The following is a 17336-nucleotide window of genomic DNA, read 5'->3' on the forward strand; positions in this document are numbered from 1 at the left end:
TTCACCATATGTGCATGCATCAATGTAGGTAAATTATTTCCACAGACTGGGGTATGACGATAAAAAGAATCCACAAAAATCTAAATCTACAGTACACTTTCCAGTGAACTGCCCATTATTAAGAAATTTAAGGCTACTGATCTAGTGGCAATCCTGCCAGGAAGAAGGCACAGATATCTTGCCACCAGGGCTGTGAGACAAGTGGTTCAAGAGTCAACCATAAATCCGGAGACAGCAGCTGGAAATCTCCAACTCAAGCTGGCATCTGCAGGATACAAAATGTCGAAAAGCTCAACATCGCCCGCATGAATGTGGCTTTCGTAGCTAGGTCGCAAGGGAGAAACCTCTTCTCAGGGCGAACCACAAAGAGAGACAACTAAAATTTGTCAAATTACATCTCAATGATAACAGCCTTTTGGCCAGATGAAATGAAAATTGTACTTTCAGGACATGCTCATTCATGTTATGTTTGGCATAAATTAGATGAAGCTCATGTAGAGAAAATGCTCCTGCTCACTGTGAATTGCAACAGGGGGTCTATTATGTTTTGGGTTGTTTTCATCTATGGTTCCTGTAAACCTTGCTAAGACAGTGGGAATTATGAACTCCAGCAAGTACCAAGACCTTTTGGCCAAACACCTGGTTCCCTCTGCCAAGATGCTCAAGCAGGGCTGAAAATCAACATTCCAGCATGACAACGATCCAAAGCATACATCCAAATCCAAAAAGAAATGGTTAACTGCGCATAAATAAAATGTTCTTGGCTGGCCATTTCATTCTGCTGTTCACAAATGAAAACGAAAGGGTCTGAAGAACCTAGAGCACTTCTACCTGAAGGGACCTCATATCACTTTGCAGGCGGTGTCTTGTCAGTGTTATTCATCTCAGAGGAGGATTTAGAAAGTACTAACTACAAGGGTGTGAATAAATGTGACCCTCGTGCTTTCTGGACTTAAAATTATTTATGTCAAATATAACTCTGCTCTAAAATCGCATTGCTATAAAATTATAGTATGATTTTTTTTCAGGTGGACATTTTTCCAACCCATAACTTTAGGATAGATTTTTCTTGATCCTGTTTCACCAGGGGTATGAATCAATCTGGAGGTCACTGTCACAGGTTGACAGTTACTATGACTAGAGCAGACGCAAACCAAAAGTAAATCCAATCATATCATTATCATACCTTGTAGCCCCCCATGCGGTCCTCCTGCCGGAAGTTCCTGCCGTTCTTCAGCCACCTCAAGTGGGGCCGGGGGTTCCCCCCTGCCGCACACCGGAACTTCACTGTGTTAGCAGCCGGCACCGCGTGCAGCCTCTTCTCCATCTTCTCTGGCATGGTCCAGTATGGTGCCCCTGCAGGACATCGGGATGCGTGGTCATTAGAGCAACATACACCACCTAGGGCTGAATATGGACTGGGCAATGGGGACAGGGCGTCACTTGTGCCTCAAACGAAACAACAATTGTGGACTGATATTCAACCTGCCCTATCCTGCAGCAGCCCTATTTTCACTCATTTACTGTAGGATTTGGTGACCTCAGTCCAACTCGATCATAATTAGGCACACAATCCGACAATCTTCACAGATGAACACCTGTTGAAGAGCACTTACAAAATCTGGCTGACAATGGGCTTACCTTGAAACAGGTGCCAAGGCAGGGAAGAGAGTACTGACTCTGGTGAAAGCTTATGACTGGTGGCCAGGAAAACAAACAAAATGGGAAGAGGCCCTTCAAATCTGTCCTGCTTTGGCAAACAAACACTCATACACTTTCTGTAACAGTGGATCTGTAACAAACACTTTACAACCCATTCATATACAGGAGGCTGATCGGCATCAAGTCACCAGTTGAGTGCTGTGTCTGATGCCTTGGCCAACAGACATACTGTAATGTGAGACGTTGCTTTCTGTTGTGGGCCCAAACTCTATTCTTGGTCTCTTCATACAGTGGTCTTCCAAGTTTATTTCTGTCTGTCTGTCTCTGTGCAGTTGGCTCATCCTATATCACATAGTCTAAGCTCTACGGAAGCCAGGAGGAAAATGACATCAGCAGAGGGAATGCTCATGACCTTTATATGAAGTAAGAATAACCTTGCCATCAACACAGCATTAGTCTTTCACACTAAGTTAAATATACAATCTACACTTTAATGTCAGACACAACTACAAACCAAATGTAGGCATTTATGCATTGCTACTGAACAATGCAGTTAATAGTCTTAAATAAAAAAAATTATAACATGTTTGAAAATATATAAAAATATAGTTTTGGTTTCATCCAGCACTATGGAAAGTTATGCATAAAACAATCAAGAATCATGGGCAATATCCAAAACTAAAGCCAAGAAAAGTAAGCAGACCATCGACATTTTTTTCGGTTTTTTATGGAAATGAATCAACGCCTGTCAACATAATGTGTGAATGTTTTTGTTCTTTCTCTGACATCAGCTCAGTGCTGCACGACAGTCAGGGATTAGACTATCTTCTCTGATAGAAAGCAAACATTTTCTGATCAAGCTGCAGTTACAAGAAAAAAGGTAACCGATTAATTATTTAAAAACAATTAACTCACTTCAACAGATGATGAAGTTTAGTGTATTTATATAAATGTATAAATTTAGGCCCAAGTATTTTAATTGAACAATGAGATTCTTATTCAACAGATGATTTCATGTCACAATATACTTTGTATGCCAGTAAGAGTAACATTTTATTTCATATAGATCCCTAATATTTCACCAGGAAAGGAGATCACAGGATATTACATAAACCGCAAAGCTTAGCAAACTAATGCTGCAAATATGGCTTTTAAAAAATGAACATAAACTATTCCTTCAAAATATAATGTTACAAAACGGAAATGTCATTATCTGTGAAAGAACCACGTTACTCAGTTACTCTCTCTCAGCTCACAGGCATAAATTACTGTGAACTTTCTCCTGGCAACAGAATTGCTTCACCCCTTCTGTTACAATACAAGGAAAATCCTCTTCTGGGACTCCAAGAAACACAACACAGACCATCTCATTAAACTAGTCCCTTTCCAACCATCCATTCTATTCCCCTTCTGTGGACCCCTCACAGGTGCCTCCCCACAGACCAGCACCAGCTCACTGGTCTAAATCTAAATGGACAGCTATTGCAGAGAAGAGAAACACTGGTCTATTGCCATACATTTCAGTCAGGGGCATTTAATGGCATGTAGATTAACACTCAGTTAGAGGGGTAGAAAAATTCCTTGGATATTATTAATTGGTCCAGAGACAATGGGTTTTCAGAGTTCAAGACTGCACAAATCAATTGGAGCCCAGGACTCCTTAATCTTAACCTGACGGGGCTGCAGAGGCACACGTGTCCAAGGCCGGACGCTCTCGCTCTGGGGACTCAACCCACTGAGCTGTGCCGAGGAGAGCAGGCTCATTAAGATTAAACAGCCAGAGGAACCAGCGAACAGCTTGAAACAGAGGAAGGAAGAGGGTCATCTGATCCCTGTTAACAAGGGGTCAGAAAGCTGCCTGCACGCACACTTTTAATCAAGCCAAACACTGTAAAGGGTCACATAACTTAAGGGTCTTTAAATATTGAAATTATAGTAAATGCAACTGCTCCACAGCCCCTGGGGCAGTCTGCATTAAAAGGTCCATCATGATAAAGGTTTCCCAAACTGATCCCTACATGTAGGTAAATGACAGACATCGTTGATTTGACCATTACAATTACACATCTAGGCTAGATTAGGGCATTAACAATGTAAGGACATTGTCCACCCCTGAACCACGAGCTCCCACAAGTATTGCTAAAATTTACAGAATGGCATTAAAGTTGTTCATTTACATCTGAGGATGAAAGCTGACACTTTTTCTCTGCTTAGTAAGTCTCAAAGCTATCTATGCTGCTGTCCCGCAACTGCAGGGTCTCCCGCAGCCCCTCCGCACCTGTGAGCAGGACTTCCTAAATCACACAAACAGATGCAAAGAGGAAGAAGAGAAGGGCTCCGCTCGGACCTTTAACCATCTTCTAGTGTTTCAAAGCCTCCAGCCAGCGGGAACTCTTGAGCGTAAAGGAGGGAATAAAGAAAACAAAAACCTACAGAAAGAGTAAATTATATGCAGCCTAACATTTGAAGGAAGGATCAAAACTGGAATTTACAGCACTGCTGCACATCCTCCCTACACACAGCTCTCTCGAGCCCATGGACCTGGGCGAGAGGCGTCCGGTCACGGAAACACCAGCTCTCCCACAGAAGGCGACAGAGGAGGAGAGGGAGAAGGAATCCCCACTGAGCCCCAGCAGGACCCAATCTTTCATTTATACGTCTACCCCTCTCCTTCACACAAGAAAGCTTTGTCCAGGACACCAAGCTAAACAACAGTTTAGCCTAAAAGGCAAAATGTTCAAGGTTTTACAGACCAATCTGCTTCCAGCGCTGACTTTTCCCATCAGTTTGAGCAAGAGTGCCTGGGAAGTGTCTTAAGTACAACCTCTGCTGCTACTGTAGTGAGCAGGAGGGGGAGGGATTCCTTTATCCGCAATTCCAATTGAATTGAATGGCTGTGAATAACAGAAACATGTTACACAGCCATGTTGTTGAAGGCCACACTCTGGCTACGTTCAAAACCCAACTCAGATTAAACACCTAGAATTTGTTACCTTAAGATCATTTTAAAACCTATTCCTTTTCTTTTCCAATTCCAGGGTCATTCAAACAGTATTGTGCACATAAATATCATGTAACCTAGTGTATGGAGTGTATGTTATTTCACAACCATTTATTCCTATTTACTATTCAAGTCCTCATCCTTTTTCCTCTTTCTTTTTAACCTGTTCCCCATTCTCGTCCATTTTCATTTTTGAGCACAAAATCAACATTTACAACATTTTTGCTGAAAAGTTTAAAGATGGATCCTAAAAAAATTAGCTGAATCAAACTAATGAGATCCGTATACCTGCATTTTCTGCCTTGCTGCTGTGCACTTTTACTCATAACATGACCAAATAAGTTCATATGGTTTTATTTTCCTTTTCTTAACATTAATCACCAACCATCATAATATTCAATCGGCTAAGTGTGTAGGCTATGATAAACCACTTTAGATGCATTGAAATCAATTTTCATAAACCTTGTTTAGCCTCATAAGGCAAAAATCAACAACACAGCCAAAGAAAGTGCCTCTTCAATCATTTAGCATTTAACAAAATAAGCATGTTATACAAGACTACATAGAATCACATTTAAACAGTGAAAGGTCTTTTTCCAAAACTATTTCGAAAAGGGCTCTCTTTACTACTTCAATTCATACTACCTTGCCAGACATTCCAGAAGCCCCTAAAACTAGACCAAACAGAAGCTCATCACCTGACTTTTTACATGTAAACATATCGAGGGTTACAAACGTCAGCACCAAGATACATCTTAAAGTTGCATATTGCTCTCAGAGAACTGAAACACCTGCAAAAACAGTGCAGGTCTTACACTGCAAAAGTTTATGGTGTACTATAATGATAATAATTAAGTATGACATTTCTACACAACACTGTTATGTTAATAAATTTATAATAACCGATATACTGATGAAAGAACTGTAGAAATCTCTTGCTCCTGTACCTTCCAAAGGTCTGATCCCCAAGAGCTAGAAGCAATATCTTTGTGCAGAACTATTTAAAAAGACCAAACCACACCAAAAATATCCATATATATAAAGAGAAAGAAAAAACGAATGTGTATTTCTAGCTGGCCTGTAAAACCATGAATTAAATCATGGCCTGGCTTTCCTCCCCAGTATGGTCAAAAAGTTGCAGATAATCTCTGGTGAATCCCTGGTTGTCTCTGTCCATAAATCTGCTTCACAGAAGAGCAGCACTTAATTTTTATCAGTGTCTCAGACGGGTTTCAAAATGTTCAGGACAGCTGGGTCAGAAACCCTACCCACTGCCTGAGCTCCTCCAAGTACAATACTTCAATGAGGCCTCGCGCCAACTCTCTGCTGTGCTGAGAGGGCTTGGTCTGATTCCAAGCAAGCCCTGAAGTTAAATGCTTAAAATATTCAGCTTGAATTTAAAACCAGGAAACTCGATATCACTGCCAGTACAGTTTTCTCTTTGTTTTCAAAGAGCAAACCAGAAAAAAAAGTAAAATTTGTGTTCATACTTAATGAATTTCAAGCAATTACAGCAAGTCTGTCAAGAATTCAGTAAGGAAATGCAAGATGTGCATTGAATGTTAAAAAGATACATTGAGAGCTCTGTCCTGAGTATTTTAGAAAGCTGAACACCTACTGTATTATGAGTTTTATATCATTGCCCTAATCTACCCCCCTGATTTGATTAAAGCTCTAAGGACATGATAGTAATCATATTTTAATATAATTATTTTGTACAAGAAACGGATTTCTAAGTGTTAGCTGCATTTTAGTAACAATAACAATTTGTAGACAGAAGTAAAGTAATTAAAAGGAAATTAATTCAAAACTGAACCATGGGTCGCAAGGCAGGCCGCTAAACGTAATCTGGATCACAGGCGAAAAAATGAAAAGATCATGTCTAGACCTGAGCTGACGCTGAAGAGATGAAGAATAGGTTCTATTATTCTGACCATAGAATGAATTGCAGTTTCCACACAGTCAAGCAGTCCAGGAGTAACTTTTAACTGGATTTCTAATGAAAAAAATAAGACTACTATGAGAAGCAGTTAGGTCTAGATCAAGAAATGACAGAAAGTGATGCCAGGGGTTAGGTCACAAACATTGAGCAATATGATACGAGGGTGAGGGTTATTTTAACACAGACATTACTGCCAGTGGATGTTAGGTTTTAACAGAAAGGTACTGGCCATGTGAGCATTCATGCAGCAGTTGTTCGTCAAATCCAGGCGACTACCATCTAGGTGTTAGTGCAGCAGTAGTCCAGGCCATTTCGCCTGCCACCCTGTACTTACTCATCTGCTCCCCATCTCCAGGAACATCCTCAGAGCGCTCTGTGTCGTCTTCATCATCTCCTGAAGAGATAGCATCTGCAAAGAGTGCACAGTGTCCTCATTCCATAAGCATGCCCCTACACTCCACCAGGCAGGAGGAGCGCCACTGTGTAACTCACAGCAACACCAGAACAGAAAGCGTGGGATTTATTTTGTACAAAGTATGTATATATATATAAATGCACTGACTTCTAACACATTCAGTCAATATTGTTTTCCACTTTTTGGTAAATGCGCCACAGTGAAAGAAAATCAAAAGCACGCAGAAACCAAAAGCCATTTCAACATCATCGACAACATCACCCTCAAAGCAAACTTGGAAGCCCTCTCTTGCTCACACCAGCAAAGGTGGGGACTGCATGAACATTAGTCTCAGACGGTCTAATCTCTTTATACAAAACACTCAAGCACATTGGAACTTTAATGTCATAGTCTTCAATCCTTTTTTTTAAAAAAACGGGGCATCAACACCATCCCATTTTCCTCCTTGAATGGTGTGGCACTGACTTACAACTGGTCCAACATGTTCTCATCATGACCACTGATCAGAAGCAAAATCTGAATTCTTTGCAGACTGAGATGCTCAACTTCTTCAGTTAACACTTCTCGGCCACACAACTGCGGACCCGCACCAGGGCAGCTTTCTCCGAGACAAGCAGCCTCTCTGCTTCTCCAAGAGGACAACCTGCCACTGACGTGTATGCAGAGCACTGCCACATTATAACAATTGTCCAATCTTCTAACCTCATTTCTGCGGTTCTCTTGCACAACAGATTTAATCTCACTAGAATTTCTTGCTTGATGAGCTCTGACATCAGGCCCTGCATGATGTTTTTGGCCAAACAGACAGATGTGCTCGTCGCTGCCCTGTTTTGTGGTTGGAGTCCTGTCATGGTTATCTTATTCTCAATGTGGCTCTATGCTGGAACACTGCACTTCATAGCCTGGCAACTCACCTGTGACATTGACAATGAAGCAAAGAGTATCGCTGCCTATCGGGCTAACTGTGCTGCAAGCATAAAGACCAGAGTCCTTGGGCGTGGCATCTCTAATTTGCAAGGACTCCTCTACAATAAGCGTCCTGTTGTTGGGCCCCAGCGAGGACCCATCCTTGGTCCAGGTGATGGTCCCAGCCTCAGGCAGTGGGCAGCTCAGCTTCAGCAGATCTCCAGGGTGGACAGAGCAGACTGTGGGCTTAGAGATTTGGTATTTGGTTGGAGGCTCTGCAGTGAGCACAGGTAAACAGGGGTCAGGGTGCAAAAAAGGGACGGAAATAGACGGAAGACAGAGAAAGAAGAGAGAACAGGAAACAGCGGTCAGGAAAACCACACACCCCACAAATTGTAACACAGGAAGATATAAAAGCCCACAATAAAAACATACAAAAGACCACAATAACCCGGTGCGGCCCCCCAACATTTAGGCTTTTTTAATTTTCCAGTATTTGCTGGACTTTTTTTCAAAAGCATGCAGTTTCCCATGAAGCAAGATGCAGGTAATTAAAACTGTGCAATTAATGGATTCTTATTAATTACAGCTCCCAGCAAAGCAGCACCTAAAGCCCATATTTTTTTACATTAAGTACAAAGCAAGTGAGAGCACACACAGCAGTTACTGCACGCCTTTCTTTTGATACAGCACCAAAAGAAAACGCTGAGGTCCTGGATCTCAAACAGCAGGTATTCAGACTGGTCCCACTGCCTAACCTGTTTGTGTTCCACACAGGGCCCTCCTGTAGAGAGGTTTTTTTATGTTCTGCAAATGAAGATGTTCTGATACCTCTTGACAAAAATCAAAAACAAAATGCTCTACTTTTGCTTCAAGTTCGTTCTTCATGAACTCTCTGAGGGACTGTGTTCCCCTCATATCCCAGGAGCTCTGATGATAATGGAGCAGAAAGTGACCATCCTCACTCATTTACCTGTGTGTCACCTGGAGTAGCAGCATGACAGCACTGCCCAATTCAGGGTGAAGTACTCTTACACATACAAATTCCTCATTTCAATTTTAAAGAAAAAAAAAACTTCAATTCAGCTTTTTGAGATTTTAATGCACTGTTTTAAGTTTCACAGAAATTGTTTTCTTGTACATTGTGCAATGGTTTTTACAGGAGATGTATGAGTTATCTTATTGTGTTGCAAATTGTGGTGGTGGTGTAAGGGTGGGTGGAAAGGAGTAAACACTGAAAAACTTTACAGAAATGTGTTCTGGACTTGTCTATTGGACTGCAGGAAAATTAAAGACATACAGGCACTCTCAGCCTTTCCTGTTTCAACAAAGATCCCCTCAAATGCATTCCAGTGCCATTGTGTACTGTTCCCCCAAGCAGGGAAGGCAATTTAGCTTGATTGGCATCTTCAATCTCAGCAAAAACACAGAGGGCAAAGAAACTCTTAATCTGACTGTGCCTCCACTAAAGACACCCTACAGGCACGTCATCCATACAGGTGTAGTTTCTCGTTACTTCAAGAAAAACGGCTCTGGAATAAGAAAAATGTCCTTTGAAAAGTGTGTGAACTGACAGCAGAAAATGTCATTTTTTGCATTTTCACGCACAAAGTTATTTTATTGTTTCCTTGCACCTTCCTACTAAATTTCCCAGCAATGCAATCTAAATGGAAGATTAATTAACATTACAATTCCATTAAGAACTCTGTCAACTATTTCATAGTCTACCGGGTTCTTCTCTCAAGCTAATGTATACAAAATACATTTTAACGGTAAGAAAATGTTCTGATACAGTGATGCCTTATTAACAAAAGAAACAAAATGTACTAGCAGTCCTGTGCATTTCATTAAACTGTTAAACCTAATAAAAGGAGAGGCAACAAACATTTCAATGTCACAATTAAGAATTGTTTGCATCTGCAACAATAGTAGAAATACATTCCTAGCATATTCCACAAGGCTCTCTCACTGTAAATAATTCAGCGCAAGGCTGGCTTTAATTATGTACCTATTTTCCATGCTATCTTAATACAACAATAATACTCCTTTAACGTCAACCATCCAAGCCGTCAGGATAATCGCATGGGAGACGCCTGCCACTGTAAAAGAGACTATCTCTCATTGAACTGCTGTTTGAAACAAAGCATATACAGTACACAGGACTAAGATGTTTCATAATTACTAATACATTGTTGCCTTTAAGATTGTTTCACACTTATAACAACGTTCCTGAGGCTGAACCCTTCTCCTGGACAGGGTCAGGCAGGGCTTCCTGTTGCAGGAAGAACTGATATTAAAAGTTTTGCTTTCAATTGAATACATGCACAAACAGTTCTGCGACACTTTCAGTACCATGCTAGTTAATAATTAAGGCTATTAACTTGGAACTTATGAAAACCCATCCTATGACAGTTAAAACATAGCATGCACTGACATTTTTAACTCCTGTGCTTTTGCATTATAAGCTCCCACTGAAGGCAGGCCAAATTGTGTAAAACAAGAGTAGATTTCTGGGTAGCCTGAGGATGAGTGAAATTTGGCCAGTAATGCAAAGAGACATCAAAAGCTATTAAACAGGCTTACTGCCCCCCTTAGTGAGGAGTACTGGGAGAAAACTATAAGCGCAGTTGGTAGCTTTATTTCGGACACACAGATACCCCCTGTAGTTCTACGTTTGTGTTCATCAACAGGGATCTCAATTCTCACTAACTCTCACAACTCTAACTCCTTTCACATCTGCTAAGCTCTTCAGAGGCTCTGCACTATCTATCCCAGGGTCAAAGAGTCACTGGTGACTGCACCCCCTCTCTCTCTCCGCCTCTCTCTCTCACCCAGCCACAGCTGGCCATCCCAGCCTGCATGCCCGATTATTCATGGGAACCCACGCTTCTCCTGGCCCAGCGCAAGGCGGGCAGCACTTCACAGCCCGGTGAAGAAACCGAGAGGCTATTTAAAGAACATGAGCCCGGCAGCTCTGGTAACTGATCCACAGGCATGCACACATTTTCATTAATTAACTTTTATAATACTGTGCTAACCTGATCTATTCATTAGCTTTAGGATGAAAAATGTTAGACAAAAGTAAGGCAATTTATTATTATTATTTAGTTCTAAAAGAAAACATACATTTTTTAAAAACAAGGGTATAACAAACCACACTTCCAGAAACAAATGTAATTTAGTGTTTATAAGTTCCTGTTTGTTTACAGTCCAAATTCCCCATGTACTCTTCCCACTGTTTGCTGATAAATGGAGACTACAGTGTTTAATCAAAGAAAATAAGTCCATTTTGTGATGCTTTTCTGGAACATACTATCGTTAAGCCCTCTTTCACTTTTGCTGTTTATATCAGTAATTAACAGGATGGATGACAGGTGCGACTGACAGGATTGTCCACCAGAGCACTACCTAATAAACAGCTTCAGATGTTCCTTACACATTTTAATAGCAGTGCTTTCAGACAACGAACAGTATCAAATCACTTCCAGAGGTCCCTGGGATTCAATTCTCACACTGCCGGCCTCTCTTGCCCTCTTTTGGAGTGATGCGCAGCACTCCGGCCTGCAGCCTCTGCCTCAATTTCACAGGTGAGAAGACCAGTGGGAGGTGACGGCTGCGAAACTCATTACTGCCAGACAGACACAGCCAGCATCGACACTGGTCTGCAGAGTCTCTCTGTGCAGCAAGAAACCAATATGTTATATACTTTAGCTCTCGGTCCACCTATGCACTTTTTTATGAGGTTTGAAGAGGGAGAATAAGCATTACATACCCAGCACCAGGTGCTTATTCTAAGACTGATATGTGGAGTGTGGATAAGATTGCAGGTTCAAATCCTGGCTAGGGCAACACGGTTGTACCCTTAAGCCAAATATTTCACTCAGAAAACTAGAAATCTAAATGGACACAAACATATTTCTCCTTAGATAATAGTGGCTGTCAAAAATGAAGATTAAAATCTGAAAGAAGTCAAGTGGCTGTCTGCAGTGGACAGATAGGTTTCCCCCGAGCATCAGCTTATTTGCTGAGCTTTTTAGTTCTTGTTTCTTGTCTTTTCTATGCGTATCCTGATGATAAAAAACAGATTATTGTTCCAAGGTGAATTCATCAACAATCTGAGGACACCCCGAGTGACACGCCACTCATTACAAAGCAAAGAAGACCTTTTCCTAGGACCCCTGAGCCAACAATCAGCCGCCAACGCCAGTTCCCTCCCTGACTGCTGTATATTTTTGCAACTTAAAAACTATGATAGCATAAAGGAGCATGACGTCTAGTTAAGCACCCTGCTTGCAAAGCTGCAATTGAAATAAATATAAACACAACCACAGTGACCACTGAATAGCTAAGTGCCTGTTTTGAGGAAAGGCAAAAAAAATCTTGCCCTTCATTTTCATGTGGGGATGTTGGGTTTGTAAAGGAGAAAATGCTTTCATTACAGCTAGAGAAACACCCTTTCTTTGCTCTCAGTAAAGTGCACATCTGGAAAGCTGAAGGTCTTGAAGGTCCTTGAAACTGGCCCATTGCCGCTATCTTTTGCACTGCATGGTATAATTTCACTGGAGCGAAATAACTTGTAGTAAAGAAGCCTGTATTTAATCTGAGCAGCCGGTGACTCTAACACCCTGTTGCTTTACAATGGGCAGAGCTAAACAGGGCTTCAGCGATATACAGCTATAGTGGTTTTATCAGCAATTTGCAAAATCCATCACAGGAGGTAACCGAGTTGTTTTCTGGGACATTAGCAAATACAAACAAAAGGCAATTGTCCTCCAAATACAGCTAAATAACAGCTTGGTCATAAAAGCCTTTTAGCAGCTGTTTAAGGGCACAGCAAATAAGTGGATGAGTTTGTTTAATGGGAGAGTTCAATGCTGGTTGCATACCTGTCAGTGGAGGTATAGGGACCTCAGAGCAATTTCTGTCTTTATGATGTGTGTTTTACTGTTACAATAACCCCCTAGGATTAACCACCTTATTTCATGTGTAACCTTTCCTCTTTGGCTCTTTGTTGTTCTGATTACAACAAAAGTCAAGGAATGAAAGGGCTCTTGCTTGGCTGTCTTACTATAAGAAAATAAAACAATAGTGGCATCACAGGACACCCACTGATCCTCATGCCTCCAGTAACAGGCATGATAATGCAGCATTGAGGGGATTACACAACACAGCACACAGAATGCATGGAGCATGAAAAATAAACATGTTACAGTCGCACTTTAAAAAGCTCTATGAAAACTGTTTGGAAATAATGGGCATTCTACTGATGCTCTTGACGAACGTTCAGAATTGTCTGGGCTATGTATTTCAAATTAAGGATGGATAAAACAAGTCTGAACAGAGAAAAAAAATGGGAAGCTCCTGAAGGAATTGCTTTTGTGCTGGAGAGCTCTGTGAAGCCAAGTTAAGGTTTACAAGGTTTATAATCTGCTGCAGCTTCCAGCTCAAGTTATCTGGACATTGCCTAGCGTGATTTACATACAGACCTGTGAGAGCTGCAAAAGCCATTATACGATCCTCCAAAAGGGTTCACCTCATACTTTCTCAATTGCCAGAAAAGCCCAGAGTAGTGAAGTACTTCAGCTTGTCAAGTTTTATAATGCTTCCTCATAAACCTTTCAGCATGGTTCTGAAACCAGCAGCCAACGTACAGCACACAGCAGCTGGGACAGGAGAGGCCTGTCTGTCCTCATCAGCACCAACTGAAGAGGAGTCAGAGGGCAGCAGACTGTTTAACTATGTTGCAGCTTGCTTTTTCTGGGTGTTTTTCCCCAGAAGAGCAAGGTCTCTCAAGGGAAAAAAAACAGTCAGGCGCTACTGAGCTGCACCTGTACTATACACTGCTCTGTATTTTGTCTAATTTTGTCGCAGAAATTTCCCAAATATAAACCCCAATTTCATAGCTTTTTATAAACAACCTGGGCTTCCATATGTGTCTGTCTATACAGGCCTGCCATCCATCCACTTTCTAACCTTTTTATCCAATACAGGGTCACAGGAGAGCCAAGGCAAGCAATGGGCAAAAGGCAGGGTAAACTGGGCAGGAAGCCACTCCATTGCAGACCACACACACACTCACACAAGGGCCAATTTTCTGAGAAGCCAGTTAACCTTCCAACTCTATCTTTGGAGTGCAGGAAGCAACCGTAGGATCTAGAGGAATCACACACAAACACAGGCGAACACACAAACTCCACACTGATAGCACCCCAGGAATTGAACCCAGGGCACCAATGCTGTAAGGCAGCAATGCTAACCACAACACCACTGTGCTGACAGGCCCCCCCATTCCACAAAAAAAAACTCAGCCTTTTCTAACTTTCATACAAAAAGGAATCAAAAGCATTCCTTCTAGATCTTCATACAGCCCAAAAGCTCCAGCCGGAAAATCTCAGCGAGCAGCTAATGTACAATATTTCATTGCAGATTCACTAAACCATTTCCCTATAATTTACTACATTAAAAGACAAGTACAACTTGCAGAGGAAAACCTCCCACATGCATAAATATACTAATCAACTTTGTTGAACAAAAAGTTTAGCTTGTCTAAGCATTATAAGCTGAGCAATGCGGAAACTGGAGTGTGCAGTGGGGTGTGTTCTGCATGACATGTTTTTTTCAGGTGACATCACTCTACAGCTACTATTTCCCAGCAGAACTCCGCCCTGGGGGGTCAGTGTGGTCTATGCTTCTATGCAGGTATGCAAGGAGTCAGCACTGTAAGACAGGCTATGCCAAAGGTACAAGTCTTGACAAAAGTACGTGTTAAGACAATATACAAAATGAACAACATACAATTAAAAAAAACTCTGTAGGACTCTTCTTGCAGATTTGATTGCAAGAAAACTGAGAATATGAGCTTACGTTTGAGCGTGCCACATGTGTATGTTAAGCTATGTTTCACTGCTCCCTCAAGAAAGTCATGCATCCTTGAGTTTGACCCAATCATTCACACTACTGGGACACTCTAATGTCTAGGTCACATAATTATTTCAATATTCACAAAGACATTTAAGACTTTGCAGCTGTATAATGAGTACAACACAGGGGAAAATAGTGCAGGACAGGATTACAGAACTCCTTTGTAAAAGCAGAAGACTGCAAGCTTTCAGTTCAGGGGTGTAATTTTCACTGCAACAGCTGAGCATAGTGCTGTACTGACAACGTACTGCCAGCCTGTCTGTCTGCAGAGACACCATTAGAGGCAGATTCCTCCACCACGGCCTCTCTCCTGCAGATTCCACAAGTGCCGATATGCTCAGAAGCACTCCACACTACTCCATAGTGCCAGCATTAAAAGTATTTGCAGGTCAAAAAATATTAACCCAGTATTTATATTTTTACATATATATTTTATATTTAGCTGACTAGTATTTAAAGCATTTTACTAAATAAACTACCTCAGCAACATCTCACCTGGGATTTGAACCCACAACTTTCCAATTGTGAGTTCAGAACCCTAATCACTGCTCCCCACAACAACACAAGATCATCTAAACATAATCTCTTCACCGATGAAGCACTGAGAAAGCAACAAGATCATTTGCACATGCTCTTTTAGTGAGTTTACTTCAGAAAAGGAAGTCCTGAAACCACTAAACATAATGGAGTTCAATTCTATGTTTTGGATCCTATGTATTACAGACAGCCCCAATCCGGAGAAAACACTGACTACAGAGCAAACCAACCAAGACTGGACTCTTTTCCAAATTCCCCAGCAATTCTCATTCCACTGTCTATGAAGTCACAGTGCAAAGTTTATCAGAATTAGAATTTATATTTTTTGGAAAGGGAGCTCTCACTGGAATTGCAGAAGGAATTTTTCTTTAAAAAAATTAAAACTGAAAATTACACACAGCTCAATTCTATAACACACAGCACTGCCAGGACAAGGGCACCATTGCTGGAGACGACAATAGGTGCTGATTAGGTTTTTCTCATTGATTTATAAGAAAATAGCCAAGTTAAAAAAACACTTTGAAAATAATGTGAACATGACAGAAATTCCGTAGCTTCACATAAAATGAAAAGGAATTCGGACGTATTATTCAGCACTCTGGAAAAGTATAGCTTTTCTTATTTTTTCAGAAATAAACGCTAATAAACAAAAAACCCAGCTAACAAATTTTGTTGTATGAGAAACATAGGTAAAAAGAATAAATTAAGGAAAACATTCTCCATACACTGTAGGATAAACTCTGTGCTTTTAAATCAAATCCAGCTTTCCTGTTACAAAAATAGAACAACTGCTTTCTTAACAAGCAAGGTCAGAACAAAGCGCACAGAAGTTTAACCGAGCAGAAACATTTGTAATTAACAAATAAAAGGCTTCCTATTTTGCTTTTACTTTGATAAAAGAAATGTACATAAATAACATTGAAATTAAAATCATTTACAAGCTTTCTACTCTTTATTTTCAGGCTTTTCTCGTTCTATAGCGGAGTACAAATTTAACCACACAACCCTAGAGTTTGCGAACATTGACTAGTGAATTGTACAAAATTACTCCAGCTTTCACCAGAATAATTGTATTCCTTCTGAAAAGTGCCTTTAACTTTCACTTCCAACAACTCTGTCATCCCTCTTTGCAAGTTCTAAAAAGAATTAAAACATAATTCTAGAAATAAGCTCTGGAAAAGCATTGTGAACAGGCCTGGTTGCCTGTAGGGATTGTCTTTTTCAAGCATGTTTCTCTCTGTTGTACAGTTGGAGGTAAGGTGTGAGATAGACAGATAAGACTTTATTGATCCTGAAGGGAAATAGGAGTGTGTGTGGCTGCTGTTTGCCTTGATCTAGAATAGAGTACATTGCTTGTTTACAGGCTAAAACAGTAAGATTGTTTTCACCAGCTGGAACAGTGGAAAAGCTCTGTCAACTAAAAGAAGCTAGCCTCACTCAGTCTGCTTCAGTCCTGCACTGTCTCACTACTTTAACCTCTGATGACCTGCTGACCAGCCCTGAGCACCAGCCTGGGCAGCCAGAGGTCAGCAGACTATCAGGTGGGCTATCAATTCAGAACATCATTAGCCAGCGATGAGGGTCTTGCCTTTCTCTTTCATTCTCAGATTACACTGGGTGAGTCAAACAGCCTCCAATCTTTCTTAACTGATGACAGACCCTTATATATGCATACGTGAGTGTTAGAAAAGAGGGGGAAACGTTCTGAGTTAAATGAAGTTTGTATGTAATTCCCATTTCTGCCTTATCTCACTGTAGAATAAGTAACTTATCCTAAGAAAAGCATTCCAAAACCACTGATGCATTTTCATATCAAAAGTCAAGAAAATAAATACAATAAACAAAACACCTATCTTTACCACAAGCCTAGTAACACCAAGAGTATAAGTACTTGAAATGTATCACCTGGTCATTCAGATGACTCTGAGTCTTATTTATAAAACAATCTGTGG

At 40.9% G+C, this 17336-nt stretch overlaps 1 protein-coding gene across 8 annotated transcripts in view; it reads right to left on the reverse strand.

The window, feature by feature from the left end:
• fgfr2 (fibroblast growth factor receptor 2) overlaps positions 1-17336 on the reverse strand; it is a 54792-nt gene that overhangs the window by 33545 nt on the left and 3911 nt on the right. For 3 of the 8 annotated variants that reach the window (XM_088917675.1, XM_088917676.1, XM_088917683.1), the window contains exons 3-5: positions 7935-8201; positions 6940-7014; positions 1187-1356 (exon numbers count right to left, since the gene is read on the reverse strand). In XM_088917675.1, coding sequence (XP_088773801.1) covers positions 1187-1356; positions 6940-7014; positions 7935-8201 — 512 coding nt within the window. The remainder of the gene's footprint in view (positions 1-1186; positions 1357-6939; positions 7015-7934; positions 8202-17336) is intronic. The other 5 variants (XM_088917679.1, XM_088917680.1, XM_088917681.1 and 2 more) reach the window with 3 other exon arrangements.

The sequence above is a fragment of the Atractosteus spatula genome, chromosome 5, assembly GCF_055471065.1.
Source record: "Atractosteus spatula isolate fAtrSpa1 chromosome 5, fAtrSpa1.hap1, whole genome shotgun sequence".
In the NCBI taxonomy this organism is placed as follows: Eukaryota; Metazoa; Chordata; class Actinopteri; order Semionotiformes; family Lepisosteidae; genus Atractosteus; species Atractosteus spatula.